General features: G+C 35.5%; 2 protein-coding genes across 9 annotated transcripts in view; both read left to right on the top strand.

The window, feature by feature from the left end:
- LOC122046730 overlaps positions 1 to 14,998 on the top strand; it is a 35,244-nt gene extending 20,246 nt beyond the window's left edge. The window contains exons 12-23 of one of the 8 annotated variants that reach the window (XM_042607561.1): positions 1,155 to 1,195; positions 1,352 to 1,429; positions 1,505 to 1,589; positions 2,223 to 2,367; positions 2,463 to 2,521; positions 2,670 to 2,753; positions 2,853 to 3,022; positions 12,337 to 12,523; positions 13,818 to 13,914; positions 14,293 to 14,339; positions 14,563 to 14,661; positions 14,770 to 14,998. In XM_042607561.1, coding sequence (XP_042463495.1) covers positions 1,155 to 1,195; positions 1,352 to 1,429; positions 1,505 to 1,589; positions 2,223 to 2,351 — 333 coding nt within the window. In that variant the 3' untranslated portion in view covers positions 2,352 to 2,367; positions 2,463 to 2,521; positions 2,670 to 2,753; ... (4 more) ...; positions 14,563 to 14,661; positions 14,770 to 14,998. Of the gene's footprint in view, positions 1 to 1,154; positions 1,196 to 1,351; positions 1,430 to 1,504; positions 1,590 to 2,222; positions 2,368 to 2,462; positions 2,522 to 2,669; positions 2,754 to 2,852; positions 3,023 to 12,336; positions 12,524 to 13,817; positions 13,915 to 14,292; positions 14,662 to 14,769 lie in introns of those variants that run through there. The other 7 variants (XM_042607560.1, XM_042607565.1, XM_042607559.1 and 4 more) reach the window with 7 other exon arrangements.
- LOC122048553 lies at positions 8,704 to 14,871 on the top strand. Its single transcript, XM_042610107.1, has 9 exons — positions 8,704 to 9,279; positions 9,361 to 9,445; positions 9,530 to 9,675; positions 9,826 to 10,458; positions 10,566 to 10,704; positions 12,337 to 12,467; positions 13,818 to 13,914; positions 14,293 to 14,315; positions 14,770 to 14,871. Exons 1-9 carry the CDS (start codon positions 8,704 to 8,706, stop codon positions 14,869 to 14,871), a joined length of 1,932 nt encoding a protein of 643 aa, XP_042466041.1.
- Positions 14,999 to 15,238: the final 240 nt, after the last annotated feature.

The following is a 15,238-nucleotide window of genomic DNA, read 5'->3' as shown; positions in this document are numbered from 1 at the left end:
AAAACTGAATTTAAAATTATAAAATAATTTGAAAATTTGAAATTATTTTTTAATGTATTTATAAATTTTTAATTTAAAAAATAATAATAATAAATTATTAGAATATAAATGTGATTTTTTTTAAAAATAGAATTTTTAAATAAAATGAAAAATAGTAAAAATAATTTTCAGAATATTAATTAATAAAATTTATTTAATTTTTAAAATTTTAAATATATTTTTTATATTTTATTGGGATAATTTAATTAGGGTTTATAAAAAGCCTTTTCGAAATATCACACCTAGTTGGGAAATGTTTGAATTATTTAAATCTTTTGTGTTTTTTTCGTCGAACAGAAACACGGACGCGCGGCATGGGAGGCGTCCCACGCCGCGTCCTGTAGTGCCGAAGGGGTCCGACGGAGCTGGAGGCGTCTGGTGACGCTTTCGGTGGCGCTGGAGGCGTCCCGTGACTCTTTCGGTGACGTCGGAGGTGTCCTGCGACACCTCCGGTGGCGCCTGCGATGCCATGACTCCGTGGCTTTCGAGATTGGAAGCGCCTCTAGGACTGCTTCCAGCTACTCCGGAGTCCCGCGACATCTCCGAAGCCTCCAGTACGCCTCCATCGCCTCTGATAAGCCGCCTGCTCGTTTATGTCAAATTGAAATTGTACCTGCCCGCCTCGCCTCACCCTCCCCTTTTGTCGCGATTCCTTCTGTTCGCGACGCGCGATCCTTCTATCCCGCAACGCGACACGATTCTGTCTTCTGAGTTTTGTGATTTTTCTGCGACGCACAAAATTACCCCGTCTCCTGTGCCGGTTTCGCTTAGGAGACGGAACGGTAAAATACGTCCGTGTGGCAAAGAACAGTATTTTAATCATTGCTTGAATCCTTTATTATCCTTTGCTAACCTTTCTTTTTTTTTAAACTTCTGTCACTTAAAAATCATGTCACACCTCATTGGAGCCTGACTAGCAAAACATTATAATTTCTCTGTTTTAAGGTTCCAATTGATATTCCTTAGTTGGAGACCTGTTCGATTTTAGGTGGTTAGTCCTATATGTTAAATGATTCTATCATTTTTGCTTTGATATAGTACCCTTTTTAACCATGGTAAAGATTTGCTATATCAAAAGATTTCAGATATCACTTTGTCATTGGTGGTTTTTGCAGAATCTTGGTGGCCTTTTGATGGACTTTCTTTACTTTTTTGGGTAAGTAAATGTTACTTCATGTTTACTATAGTTAAATATTTATCAGAAATTCATTATACATGGCCATTCTACTGTATGATTTCAGCGAATATCTGGTTTTGTTGATTGGGTAACTGACTAGATTTCTTCTTTTCTTTTGCGGTTTTTCAATTGCAGATATATATTTGATCCTCGTCAAATGAGAGTTTTGATCCAAGGGAGTGGAATTTATCTGAACAGGGAAAGAGGACTTAGGTTAGAGGATTTATTTTGTTCTTATCATCAGAATTCGGCTTTTACCAAGTTTCATATCTTTCAACAAATTTGCAGCATAGACCCACTCCATATTGATGATCCTCTTTACCCAACTAATAATGTGGGAAGAAACTGCTTTCGAATACATCAATGTATTAAGGTCAGTACAATTTTACCATTTGTTGCACGAGTCTTACAAGCACAAGATAGTACAGTGGATTCTGATGAAACCACATGCAATATCCACAAACTCATGTGGTTCATAGCTTCATCTATGCAATATCCACAAACTCATGTGGTTCATAACTTCATAACTGATGAAACCATGCCAAAAGATGAATGAATTGCCAAACGAAAGAAGTGAGCAAATTAAATCTTAGTGACACAATACACCTGCTCACTATGTTTATCATGTTGTTCAGATCAGGTTATCTGGATCAGACATTCCAAAAAAAAAGAAAAATCTAAGTATCTGTTTATCTCACCAATAAAATCAATGAGATTGGAGTCGCTAGAAAATATTCATAGGAGAAAAATTAAATAAATTTATTTCATGCAAAAAAAAAAAGATTTTCAGAAATAGATGATGCTACTGCGTTTTCAAGATGCGTGTTATCTACAGAAGATATATGTGATTTAGTGCAATTTAATCAAGTAAATTATTAAGATGCATGGAATTGAATGTTTGGGTTAATTTGGGTTTTGGTTAACTGGGATCAGACACAAAACAAATCAAATTTAATTTTTATAGGACCATAATGATTGAGTGCTATATTGACACTGATATGGACAGGCTTTTGCTGATGCACATTCATTGCTGGAAAATGAGCTACAATATTTTTCTGGTAATGGTTGTTCAGAGTCAACTGGAAAATTCAGGCTACTCCAAAAGATCATCCCTAGTATTGATTGCAAGGAGTAAATTTAAGTGATGAGTGGTGAGAGAATGTTCATCTATAGAATGATAATGGTACTTTCAGCTATTTTTCTAATCTGTATGATCACATACTTGCTTATTTTTTGAATGGACCAGCATTCAATTGTTTATTCTGATCACGCCTGCCAATATGGATTTACTCTTGAACCTCCAAGGTATGTTCAGCTTCACCATTTATGTATCTTATGCATATTAAACTAAGCATGATAGATGATATATGCATCTTGACTTGGTGAAACCATACCAGTTTTACTATCAATCTAGATCACTTTAATGTTTTATTTTTTGGTGTCGTTTCTCTAGGATGCAGATTGATAGATTCCACTTGTCAATTTTGGCAGCCAGTATGGTGCCTTGACTTGCCTCATTGTTTCTTTCATGATCTGTGTATGGATGCCTTATTTAACAGCTGCTACATTTAAGTGAATTGTTGTCATTCACTGTGAATGCCACCTCATTTTTTTTTTTTGTTTTATTTCCTCTCAGCATTCTTGCTACTATAGGAGGCATGCCAACGCCAGCTGAACATTGTTTTTCCATACAAAGCTGTCCTTTTGAAGACAACTGGAGTTCTCAAATTCAAAGGCTTATGTGTATCCTCTCTCTATTAAGAGTGTGTGATTATACACCATAAAATCTTCCTTCACATGTCCAAGGTAAAAACTGAATTTCATGAAGTACGCTATTAGTAAAAAGAAGCATAATGTGAAATCCTAGTTTACTCGCACATGGATGTGAGCTTCATTAAGGGATTTATAGATTTAGATAAATGAACTATTATTAACTTGGGCATTGATGGGGCCTAACAATTTTATGGGTCAATTCTCTCATTGGATGAATTGTGACACTATAATATCGGAGTGGATCCAATTCCTTGGCATAATTTGGTTTTCAAAAAGAGTGGTTTTATTATAACATTACCGTTGGGCTCACATGCCACTGAATAAAGATGATTTTAATTTATGAATTGGAGCTTGGATCTTGAAAGGGACATCAAGTGTTGACTGTGACACATTTATTTAGTTAATCATGGAGAATCTTGGGCTTATAAATTCTATTTATAAGTATAGATGAGTAAAACATTTATTATTTGCTTGAAGCCTTTTGAGCCAATAGTTAGGTCTAATGAATTAACATGCTAGGTATCTCATTTGGGTAAGTAGTTGTACTTTATGTTTGCTTTCAAGTGTTAACTGTGACATTTATTTAGTCAATCATGGAGAGTCTCGGTTAATAAAGGGAATTTATAAACATAGATGAGCGGACTATTTAATGTTCATTTGAAGCAACTTGTGCCAATGGTTATGTCTAAGGGTGTCCGCATTGGTTTGAACGTAAATATATGTCATCTCTTCAAATAGCATGCCACATACCCATTATATTAACACCGCCCTTTTATTAACACACACATTCATTTTAACATTAACATTGATTATTTGTGGGTCCTACTATCCATTTATTCATTTTTATTCTTTATATCCAAAATTTATTTTCTTAATTTTTAAATTTTTTATATAAAATCTACTCATTAATCGTGTTCAAATAATTGAACACTATTAATGTGTGAGTGTTATAACACTAATCCACATTGGTATGTAACACCATTTAGACGTTATAACATCCACATATTAACACCAATGTGGATGCTCTAATAGGTTAACATGTCAGTTATCTCACTTGGGCAAGTTGTTATAGTTTGTGTTGCTTTTATGACACATTGATTAATCTTGTTTTATTGTGATAATAATCTCTAATTTTTGTTTACTGCATAAGTTTTCTTTGGATATTCGATTACAGCATTTACTTAGTTTCAAAGTATTCTGGTAGAGTAGTAATTGTCACTTACAACTTCATCATTGTATTACTGTAATAAATTCCTTTGGATTTTTGTTACCTGAAAGCATCAGAAAATGATTGATCAGAATAGGTATTAACACTAAGGCTGCTGTTTCTCATTACTTTGATCTGCAAGAAAATATAACTAGTGGAATTTTGCACTTTTTTCTCTTTCAATAGGAATGAACTGAAAGTTTTGGTTACTCAAGTTTTAGTTATATGACATCAATGTAAGTACAATGATTTATCAAGGTAGCAGCTAAATATAGAGCAGCTCTCGTTCTTTTCTTTTTTCATGTGTTATACTCAATGTTCTAAAACTCGCCCTAGGCCGCCTAGGTGCTTGGCGGCCGACAACTGCACCGGAAAAGTGCTAGTCGACTGGGCGACCCTAGGCAATGCGAAAATTTAGGTTTATTTTTTTTTCATTTAAAACCTTAAATCATCTGATTCATCTGCTCACGCTGTTGGCTCGACAATCGATCGATAAGTTTTTCAATAATTTATTTTATGTAATTTTTTTTTTGCCTCTTATGACTCTTTCGGTGTTGCGGGATGCGTCCGGTGCCGCCGGCAGCGTCGCCGGAAGCTTCCGGAAGCATCAGATGCTTTGTTGGAGGCTTCCTGCAGCACCGGAGGCTTCCAGTGGCGCTAGAAGCGTCGCGGGGTGCGTCCGGAGTCACGCGACGCTGGTGCTGGACGCGCTCTTGACGCTTCTGGCACCGTTGGAAGCCTCAGGAGAAGTGTTTGGTGCCACTGGAAGCTTCGGTGACGTGTCTTTCGGCTTTGGATGCGTCTGGGAACACGTCTATTGCCAGCGGATGCGTCCCGTGGGCACGCTCACGATGCTTTTTTAATTAATTAATTAATTATTTAATTCAACAACTTCTCATTTAAATAGGGTAATTTGAATAGACTTTTATGTACCCTAATTAAATTATCCTAATAAACTATATAAAAAATATATTTAAAATTAAAATATTTTTAGAAATTTTATTAATTTATTTATATTCTAATAATATTATATTTAAAATTAAAAAATTCTAATAAATATTATTAATACATTTATATTATGATATTTTATATTTAAAATTAAAAAATTCTAATAAATCTTATTAATTCATATAAATCATATTTATATTCAAAATTTTATATTTAAAATTAAAAAATCTAATAAATTTTATTAATTTATATAAATCATATTTATATTATGATAATATTTTTTTTATCGATTTATATTCTAAATTTATTCTTAAATCACTTTTCAGGTTATCACAATTACAATGACAAGTAATCCATCTTCGATGACATTCGTCACTCAACTTGAATACGGAATTCTTAGGAGAAAGTTAAGTGACATTGGATGTAAGTATGAGATGCTAATTGATCCTAAGCATCTCGACAAAATTAAATGCAAGTTGTGTGAAAAACGATGTCGGGGGAGTGTATAGGATCAAGGAGCACATAGGATATATACATGGAAATATAACTGGTTGTCGAAAAGCATCTCAAGAAGATAAAAATAAGTGCAAACAAACTATTTTAGAAGGGAGGAATAGAAAAAAGAACAAAATAATGAAAGAACAAAGTTGTAGAGCCGAGGAAGGTCCTGGAAATTGAAGGGATAGATAGAATTAAAAAACCTATTTCACTTGGCCTCCCTCATGGATAGATATGCATTAATAATTGCTCCAGAAAATGTAGATTTCAGTGGGAGTAAAATGCTTCTTTAAAAAAATATAAATGAGGCTCTTTTCAAAAGAGAGAACTCAACAAGTTCAACAATATGTTGGGAGATGAGTTTATGAAAATGGAATCTCATTCAATGTCATTGATAATAACTTCAAGCAACTAATGGAGGTAGTGGGTCAATTTCGACTAGGATTCAAGCCTCCAACTCAATATCAATTTAGGGAGCTATTGTTGAAATCGAAGTTGAAAGAACAAAGCAACTGCCGAACAAACATGAAGAAAATGGGCAAAGAATGGATACTCGATCATGACAGATGCATGGAGTGATAGAAAAAAAAACATTTTAAATTTGTGTGTTAATTGCAAGCAGGGTACTACATTTTTAGAGTCTAAGGAGTCTTCAGACGATGCACATACTGCTGAACTTATTTTTGAGCATATTGACAAGTGTGTTGAACAAGTAGGAGCTTAGAATATAGTTCAAATTGTAATAGACAATGCTACCAACAATATGCCTGCAGCTAAATTGATGAGAGAAAAGTGACCTGGATCTTTTGGAGTTCATATGCAACTCACACTGTTATTCTCATGCTTGAAAGTATTGACAAGCTTCCACGATATAAAAAGGTTATTGAGAAAGCTAAGTCTTTTACCATTTCATTTATGCTCACCATAAGACTATCATTGATGAGAAGTTTCACGAAGAAGAGAGACGTAGTCCGGCCAGGAGTTACCAGGTTTGCATCAAATTTCCTCACATTATAGAGTTTGATTGAAAAAAAATATATAGTTTAAGGGTCATGTTTACAAGTGATACGTGGGAGAAATGTAAATGGTCAAAAACAAAGGGAAATTGACTTACTCTAATGTGATGAGCATGAGTTTTTGGAATGGTGTGATATTTTTTTTTGAAAATATTTGCTACTTTGGTAAGAGTTCTTTAATTGGTAGATGGAGATAGAAAACTATCCATGGGGTTTCTATATGGGGAGCTTCTTCAATCTAAAGATATCAAGATGACCCTGAACAACGTGGAATCAAATTATCAGCCTATCATAATGATTATTGAGTCAAAAATGAAGGATAGACTTGATACATCATTACATACCACTACATTTTGTTGAATCTCTATTTTTACTATTGCACTTTATGAGGAGGTCACGACAGAGATTTTTGAATGCATGGAAATTTTGCATGCCAATGAGTTAGATCTACAAGATATAATTATTAACAAGTAATTTGTAAAATACAGAAACAAGACTAGGTTATTTAGAAAAACATTGGCAGCAAAGGCATGTGAAAAAAATGATGATACATTTAATCCATGTGTATGGTGGAGTATATACGGTGCTCACATACTCAACTTGAGTGACATTGAGGATGCTTTCATTGACTACAAGTTCATCTAGGTTTGGAAGAAATTGGAATGCATTCGAAGGAGTAAGCTTTAAGTCTTTAATTAAAGTAAGTATTAATTTCATGTTACTAACCTGGGTTGTTAAAGGCGCGCCTGAGGCGCGCCTGAGGCGTCAGGCGCACAAGGCGCTGAGGAAAACGCCTTCTCCCGCACGAGGCAGGCGATGTTCGTCAGGCGCGCGCCTAGGCGCGCCTGGGCGCGCCTAGGGAGCCTTCGCGCCTCAGCGAAGGCGCGATCAAAGCTCATCGCGCGATCGAAGCGCATCGTGCGATCGAATCGTGCGATCGAAGCGCATCGCGCGATCGTCCAGGTTCACGATTTCTAACCAAATAAACATTTCAAACCTAATTTGGCTTGGATTTAGGGCACGGAGAAGAGAAGGGAAGAAGAAAAGAACAGAAGGAGAAGAAGAAACCTGACTTTGAAGAAGCGTCGCGCCATCGCTATTCCTCCGCCGCCGCCGCCGCTGCCGAGTTGTGTCCGTCGTTGCCCAGGTATGTGTTGTTTCCATCTTTTTTTTTTGTTTTTCTATTCTTCACTTCATTTGCTGCTTCTCTGCTTCTCTTCTTCTTCTTCACTTCTTTGCTTCTTCCTCTTCTTTTTCTGTTATTTTGTTTTTCTTCTTCTGGTTTGCACTGTTCAATATTTCTTCTTCTTCGCCTCTTCGCTTCTTCCTCTTCTGTTTTTGTTATTTCGTTTTTCTTCTTCTTTTCGTGGTTTGCACTGTTCAATATTTCAACGTTTTTTCACTTCTTTTCTTCTCTCTGTTATATATTTCAATTCATTTGTTTTCTTTTTTTTTTTTTACCTTCTCGTTGAAGGCAAACTTCCCGTTGACAGCAAAACTACTGCTGCTGCTTGTCCTGTTTTTCTTTTTTCCTGTTTTTCTTTTTCTTTTTTGTTTTCTGCTGCTGGTAGCTGGTACTGCAAAAATCTGCTATCCAGTTTTTTTATTTTGCTGCTGGTCCTGTTTTTTTCTTTTCTCCCCTGTTTTTTTTTCTATTTTTTTATTGCTAGTACCAGTACAGTACTTTTCTATTATTGTTGATGATAGGCTAGCCTTTAACAACCTAGATGCTAGGTACAGTACTTTACCATTCCATTAATTCATTAAAATATTTTTTATTTTGTTTTTAATGTTTTTAGGTTATTTTCTTGTTCAATATCATGGAAGGTAGTAGTGATACTCCAACATATATATCAAAAGATCCGGCATGGAATTATTTTCAAAGAGTTAATCAGAATAACAAAAATGATTTGATTTGTAATTTTTGTCAAAAAGTTACAAAAGGAGGTATCTATCGTGCAAAACAACATCTTGTTGGGGGGTTTCGAAATACTACGACTTGCAAAAAATGTCCGCCTCATGTACGTGAAGAAATAAAAAATTTCATGGAGAAAAAGGCGGAGAAAAACAATCTTTCTAAACTTGCGACATTAGACGACTTTGAGGATGTAGACCCTCTTGGTGATGATATTGATATGGATGATATTGGAGCTAAAGCTGTACCGCCTATAAGTACAAGTGCAAGTTCTAGATCAGTGAATATGCAAAAAAGGCCAAGACAAATAGGTCCAATGGATATGTATTTTGCTCCTAATGTGCAAAAAAATGTTGAAAGTCGAAAGGGTAAAGAGAGGCAAACTACGATAAATGAGGCATACAAGAAAGAATTGAGAGAAAAAACTTGTATGGCTATAACTGAGTGGATGTATGATGCGGCAATTCCTTTTAATGCCGTTAACTATTCAAGCTTCAAAAGGATGTTGGACTTGGTTGGCCAATATGGTATAGGTCTAAAAGGACCTAGTTATCATGAGGTGCGGGTTCCTTTTCTAAAAAAGGCTGTTGATAGTGTGACTAATGATTACATTAAGTCGTGTGAAACAGAATGGGCAAAGTATGGTTGTAGTTTGATGGCAGATGGGTGGACAGACAAAAGGCAGAGGACGTTGATTAATTTTTTAGTGAATTCTCCTAAAGGTTCAGTTTTCATCGAATCGGTTGATGCTTCTGATTATGCAAAAACTGGAGAGAAAATATTTCAGTTGCTTGATCGATTTGTGGAGCGTGTAGGAGAAGTAAATGTTATTCAAGTTGTTACGGATAGTGCAAGTAACAATGTGCTTGCTGGTAAGAATTTATTTAATTTTTTCTTATCATTATGCTTTTTCTTATATATGTTAAAATTATCTAGTTTTCTAACTTCTTTTATAGGAAAATTATTAGAGGCAAAAAGGCCACACTTGTATTGGACTCCTTGTGCTGCCCACTGCGTCGACTTGATCTTAGAAGATATTGGAAAACTGCCTGATTTTAAAGCAACATTGAAGAAGGCAATGAGTGTGAATGCTTACATTTATGTTCGTCCAGGCATGGTAAATATGTTGAGGCAATTCACAAGACAAAAAGAGCTTTGTCGGGCAGGTGTCACAAGATTTGCTACTGCTTTTCTCACTCTTGAAAGGATGCACCTACAGAAGCAAAATTTAAGAAAAATGTTCATTTCAAAGGATTGGACAGAGAGTAAATGGGCAAAAGAAGTGGCAGGGAAGAAGGTAGCTAAAATCATCATGACACTTAGATTTTGGAGCAGTATTGTGCATATTTTAAAGATATATGGCCCTTTAGTCCGTGTTCTGAGACTGGTTGATGGCGAAAGAAAACCTGCAATGGGCTATATTTATGAGGCTATGGATAGGGCAAAAGAAACAATTATTAAGGCCTTTAAGGAGAAAGAAGAGAAATACAAAGAAGTGTTTGAGATCATTGATAAGAGATGGGAATGTCAACTTCATCGGCCTCTGCATGCTGCAGGACATTATTTGAATCCAGAATATTTTTATTCATACACAGATTCAAATATCTGTGGAGAAGTGGTGAATGGTTTGTTTGAAACTATGGAGAGATTGGTTTCAAATGCTGCCGAGCAAGATAAAATCACTGCCCAACTCTCTATATATCGAAAGGCAGAAGGACTATTTGGGAGAAATGTGGCAATTAGACATAGAAGAGCATTATCTCCAGCAGAATGGTGGGAATGCTACGGAGCAAATACCCCAGAATTACAAAAGTTTGCTATTAAAGTGCTTAGTCTCACTTGTAGTGCTTCTGGTTGTGAGCGTAATTGGAGTGTATTTGAGCAGGTACGTAATAAATATAAATGTTTAATACTATTAGTATGTTACTTTTATAAGTAGAAAATATTCTTTGTTATTTTATTATACTTATTGTGATTTTTGACATTTTGTAGATTCACAGCAAAAAAAGGAATAGGCTAGCTCAGCAGCGCTTAAATGATTTGGTATTTGTGAAATACAATCGTGCCTTAAAACTTCGATATGACGCACGTGATAAGATTGACCCCATATCTTTGACAGATATTGATGATAGTAATGAATGGTTGATGGGTAGAATGGATGGAGAAAGTGATAATGAAGAAGATGAGTTGGTTTTTGAAGGTGATGACTTGACATGGGATGTCGTTGCTAGGGCTAGTGGAGCTGAAGAGCCTGAATATTATACCAGAGGAAAAAATATTGCATCCATGACCTCTAGTTCACATGCTAGGCCTAAACAAGTCGAGAAGGGAAATACATCTTTCTCTATGAGGCACTCATCTCTAAGACTTAGAGATGAAGAAGAAGAAGAAGAAGAAGAAGAAGAAGAAGAATTTGAAGAAGATGAAGATAAAGACGAAGAAGAATACATTGAGGATGATCTTGAGCTTGATGATTAATTTGACTTATTACGCTTGTTTTGATGAACTTTGTTAGTTTAAATTAGAAAGTTGAAACAAACTTGAAAGTTTGAAACTTTTATTAATTTTATCATTGTATTGTTTTGCTTGTCATATTTGATATTGATGTGTGTGGAATATTATTAATAGTTAATAGTTATCATATTTGACATATTATATGAGTGTCAATATTTTAGTACTCATCAACATCATGTTCAAGAGGCGCGCGCCTCGGGCGCGCCTCGCGCCTCGGGCTCTAGGAGCCCCTTTGCGCCTCGGTGCGCCTCACGCCTCTAACAACCCTGTTACTAACTATAATATTTACTTTTTTTTTTTCAAGATTCATACAAACAAGAGAAATAGGTTGGATGTCAACAGGTTGAACAATCTATTATTTGTTTAATTTAATACTAGATTGTTGAGCAAACAAAAAAAAGAGAAAAAGAAAGGAATGTCGATGTGCTTCTTGTAAAAGATGCTTCAAATGCACAAGTTTGGATTGTGGATGGTGGGGAAGATGATGAAATTGAACTAAGTTTCAGGCTCACATGACAAATGGTTGATGAAGCAAGTGGTGCAGATGAAAATCTACAACCCTGAAGAAGTTCTTGAGTGAGAGAACTTCACGAGGATGATTTTGCATCCGAAGGAGGATCACAATGATGATATTAAGTTTGTGAATCCTGGAAACATCCTCTTGCAAAAAGCAGGGTAAGGCTGCGTTACCATTGTACGCTTTGTGACCAAAAGGTCACGGGTTCGAATCCTGGAAACAACTTCTTGCAAAAAGCAGGGTAAGGCTGCGTACAATGGATCCTTTCCCGGGTCGCCGCATAGCGGGAGCTTCGTGCACCGGACTTTTTTTTTTTTAATAAGTAGAATAATATGTGATATTTGGTTGTGTAATTTTGAACTCATTTTAAATTTGATGTTATTGTGTTGGAGTATGTGATTTTTTATGTAGTTTATGTTGATACCGTGGAATCCGCCTAGCGGCGCCTAGTTCCCGTCTAGGCGATAGGCGTTGGTCTAGTGTTTGACTTGCGCCTAACGTATTTTAGAACCTTGGTTATTCTTTGTGGAGAGGTAATAAATCATGCAACTCTAAATTGTTATTGCTATTGCTGGATGACTGTCGTCATAAATTATTTCCGCTTTTAAATAAGCCGGGGACCTACATGATACTATTCAGTTCCTAGCTTCATTGTCTTTTAGTGCCTGGCATAATGATTCAAGTCTGAGAAATTTATTCAAGTGGTTCAAGTTAATTTTCATCTGATTGCAGGCCTACAAGACATGACTGGATGTGAAACTGTTAGAGTCTCTGAGTTTCTGCATCTTTGGCAATCTGAGTGGGAGATTAAGCAAACATGCAGCAGCTTGTATACAGATTCTTCTCTATTCTGGTTTGTCTTGGTGAGATTTGACCTATGGAAAAAATTGAAACTCATGATCGGCCAAAAAATAATAAGGTGAATTTGGACAAAATGTTTGTAATGGTGAAATGCAAAAACAGAAAATTATTATAACAATGAAAAGTTATCCTATTATGTGGATGCACTTCAGGCCATCTTTATCACTATATGGTGGTTGGCTTAGCCATTTATCTCAATACTTTCCAGTGCCCACAATTGCTACAAAGCAAGGATCAAAATATCTTTCAGTGTGCAGCAGTTTCGGCCTCTAGCTAGAGTGGTGGTACAGATCATCATGGCTAAATATTATCACCTTTTAAAGCATGTTGGGATAAATTTTAATTCTATAATCAGTTCCACTTAACTTGTTTACCTCAAAATACATATTTATAGCAATCAAAACACAATTAAATTAAAATTTTAGTTCTGAAGTTACAAAAATATTACTAATGTCTCGAATAATGACTATATTTTACTAATACCAAAACAAATTGGGGATTGGATGAGGGCATAGATTTTTCTACCATCCTAATGAGATAAATCTCATAATTTCAGAAGATCTAGACTAAACAACGTATCTCGCACATTTATATTAATGTATCTAGCACATTTAATATTAGAATTGATTTCTGCATACGCACCTGACGATTAATATATCTCGCTTAACTACTAAGAGTTGGCGTTGGACCGACACTATTTGTACTGGAATAGGCATTGTGCTTCCCCTCCCTTGCTTTTCATGGTATTTTATTTCCTCCTCGTGACCTACCGAGAAAATAGATGGCACAAAAGAAAGAAATCCTTTTAGGAAGGATTACTAGCCTTACAAATTCTCTATCAGCACAAGACACAGAGAAAATGCTTTTTTGTGTACAGTCTTACATTGAAATAATCTTCTGTTTGTTAAAAGTTACCTTTTTTCTTTCACTTGTTCACTCAAAATTCTTATTTAGATTGATAGGAAGGTGCTGTCAAACCGAAAGAGGAAAAATTAGGAGGGATTAATTGATTGAGCAAATAGAATTTTTAAGTAACTTGAATGTCTAATTTAGTGGAAATATTCAAACAAATTCAGATCTCAGGCTCTATTTTAGAGTAAATACTTCTACGGATCATGGGAATAAAATCTTCTTTTCTTGGCTGGTTGACTGGTTCTAGACTTACTGTCTTGGCATGAGCCTGCGCCAACACTGTATTGGTATCAATTGCCAAAATATGTTGAGCCTGCTAACTGGTCTCAATTAGCATGTGAAATCATGCTATGAAGTATATGTCAGATAAAAGACTTTGTCAATATTACCTTATGGTTTTTCTGTTTGGCTTCTGTAGTAATGTGTTTTGGATCTTGCAGAATAGACACGTCCTGGGTGAACCATCAGAATGTTGGTTGCAAGGCACCACTCCATATTTGACTAAGTTCGATCATGCTCTGGTTGTGCATCCATCAGGTATTAATTTGCTAATTTATGTGTTTTCCTTGAATATGCTTGTGCTGGGATGCATTTATGATTCTAGTTCTTATATAGATACGTTTCAAGTATTTTTTTTGACCCTCTTGTATGCAAAGTACATTCCATTCTAAGACCATCAATACACACTTATATTCATCTTTAGATCTGATAATTATCTTTATGCTTTCTTCATTTTGGTTTCGTCTATGCAAATATTTTCCCCGATGCCATTTTATTCTTCTGTGCCCAATTTCTATTATTTGAACATGGTGGTTTTCAATTTTATTTATGTTAATGGTAAGTTTGACAACTTGGGAGGCATAATTGTTAATTAGTATCTGATGCTAAATTCCAGATTTTCTTTTCATTTTCCAGGTGGACTTTCTGGGAATCTCTTTGTGCGAGGAAGAACCTGAAAAACGGTGAAAAGGCTTCGTAGCATATATGATGCCTAAATCTTCTTTAAATCTTCCCATAGCTGTAGTTGCTGCTGCAGCCATTCCACCTCTACTTGGATAGCATGCTTTAAAAAATGCTACAACAATTTCAAGTTTTGGTGATTAACAACAAATGGGAAGACTGTTTTATGAATAAGTTTCTTATATGACAATTGGTGTAAATTGGTCAAATTCTTCAATTTTCCAGATTTGAGTCTAAACCATCACGTAGCCATGTTGCTGCAATATGATTCTAGTAAAAAGTGTCTTTTGTGAATTGGAGAAGTAACCGCGATAGGAACTAAAGGTTTCATCGTATTGCTTAAATTCTTATACTTGATTATGTGTTTTAGACCTGTGAATATATAATTATATATTTATGAGATAACATTCTTAGCATTGTCTGTTGCCTCAGGGACCGCTGGAAGGAGACTACGCCGGCTGGCAGAGCATTGTAGCAATTCTTCAGCAATTTTGCACAGTGCAGATCACTCCAATCGGGAAGAATTCACTGTAGCAATTCCGGCTCAATCCATTGTACCACTCATTTTGTATTAGTTAAGTAATCGAAAGCTCTTGCAATTGTAATAAAACACTTTATTTTAATCCAAAATAAACGACATAGGAGAACTAATTTGTTCAAACCTCTACAAGGAGTGATTTTGTTTGCATAAAGCTGCGAGGACACTCTTTTTTAAGATGTTGGATCACATATTAATGCTTCTGGGTATGGTTGACTAAGTTGAGAAAAATGTCCTCTCCTATTGGGATTGAAGTGTGAAACGGTTGGGGTTGCGGATTCTATTTTTTTACTATCATAGATCACATATTAACAAAGTCTACTAATCACCAAGTGTAGTGAATAAATACTCTATTAGTATTAG

Source organism: Zingiber officinale, chromosome 2B (assembly GCF_018446385.1).
Source record: "Zingiber officinale cultivar Zhangliang chromosome 2B, Zo_v1.1, whole genome shotgun sequence".
Classification (NCBI taxonomy): Eukaryota; Viridiplantae; Streptophyta; class Magnoliopsida; order Zingiberales; family Zingiberaceae; genus Zingiber; species Zingiber officinale.
The sequence above is the reverse complement of the archived record's forward strand: the minus strand, read 5'-3'. Positions and strand labels throughout refer to the sequence as shown.

Excerpts from the sequence above, each read along its gene's own strand:
- LOC122048553 (XM_042610107.1), top strand. The coding sequence starts at position 8,704 with ATGGAGAAAAAGGCGGAGAAAAACAATCTTTCTAAACTTGCGACATTA. Across the intron at positions 9,280-9,360 it reads GGACGTTGATTAATTTTTTA|TTGCTTGATCGATTTGTGGA; the intron begins GTGAATTCTCCT and ends AAAATATTTCAG. Across the intron at positions 9,676-9,825 it reads GTGTGAATGCTTACATTTAT|GATTGGACAGAGAGTAAATG; the intron begins GTTCGTCCAGGC and ends TTCATTTCAAAG.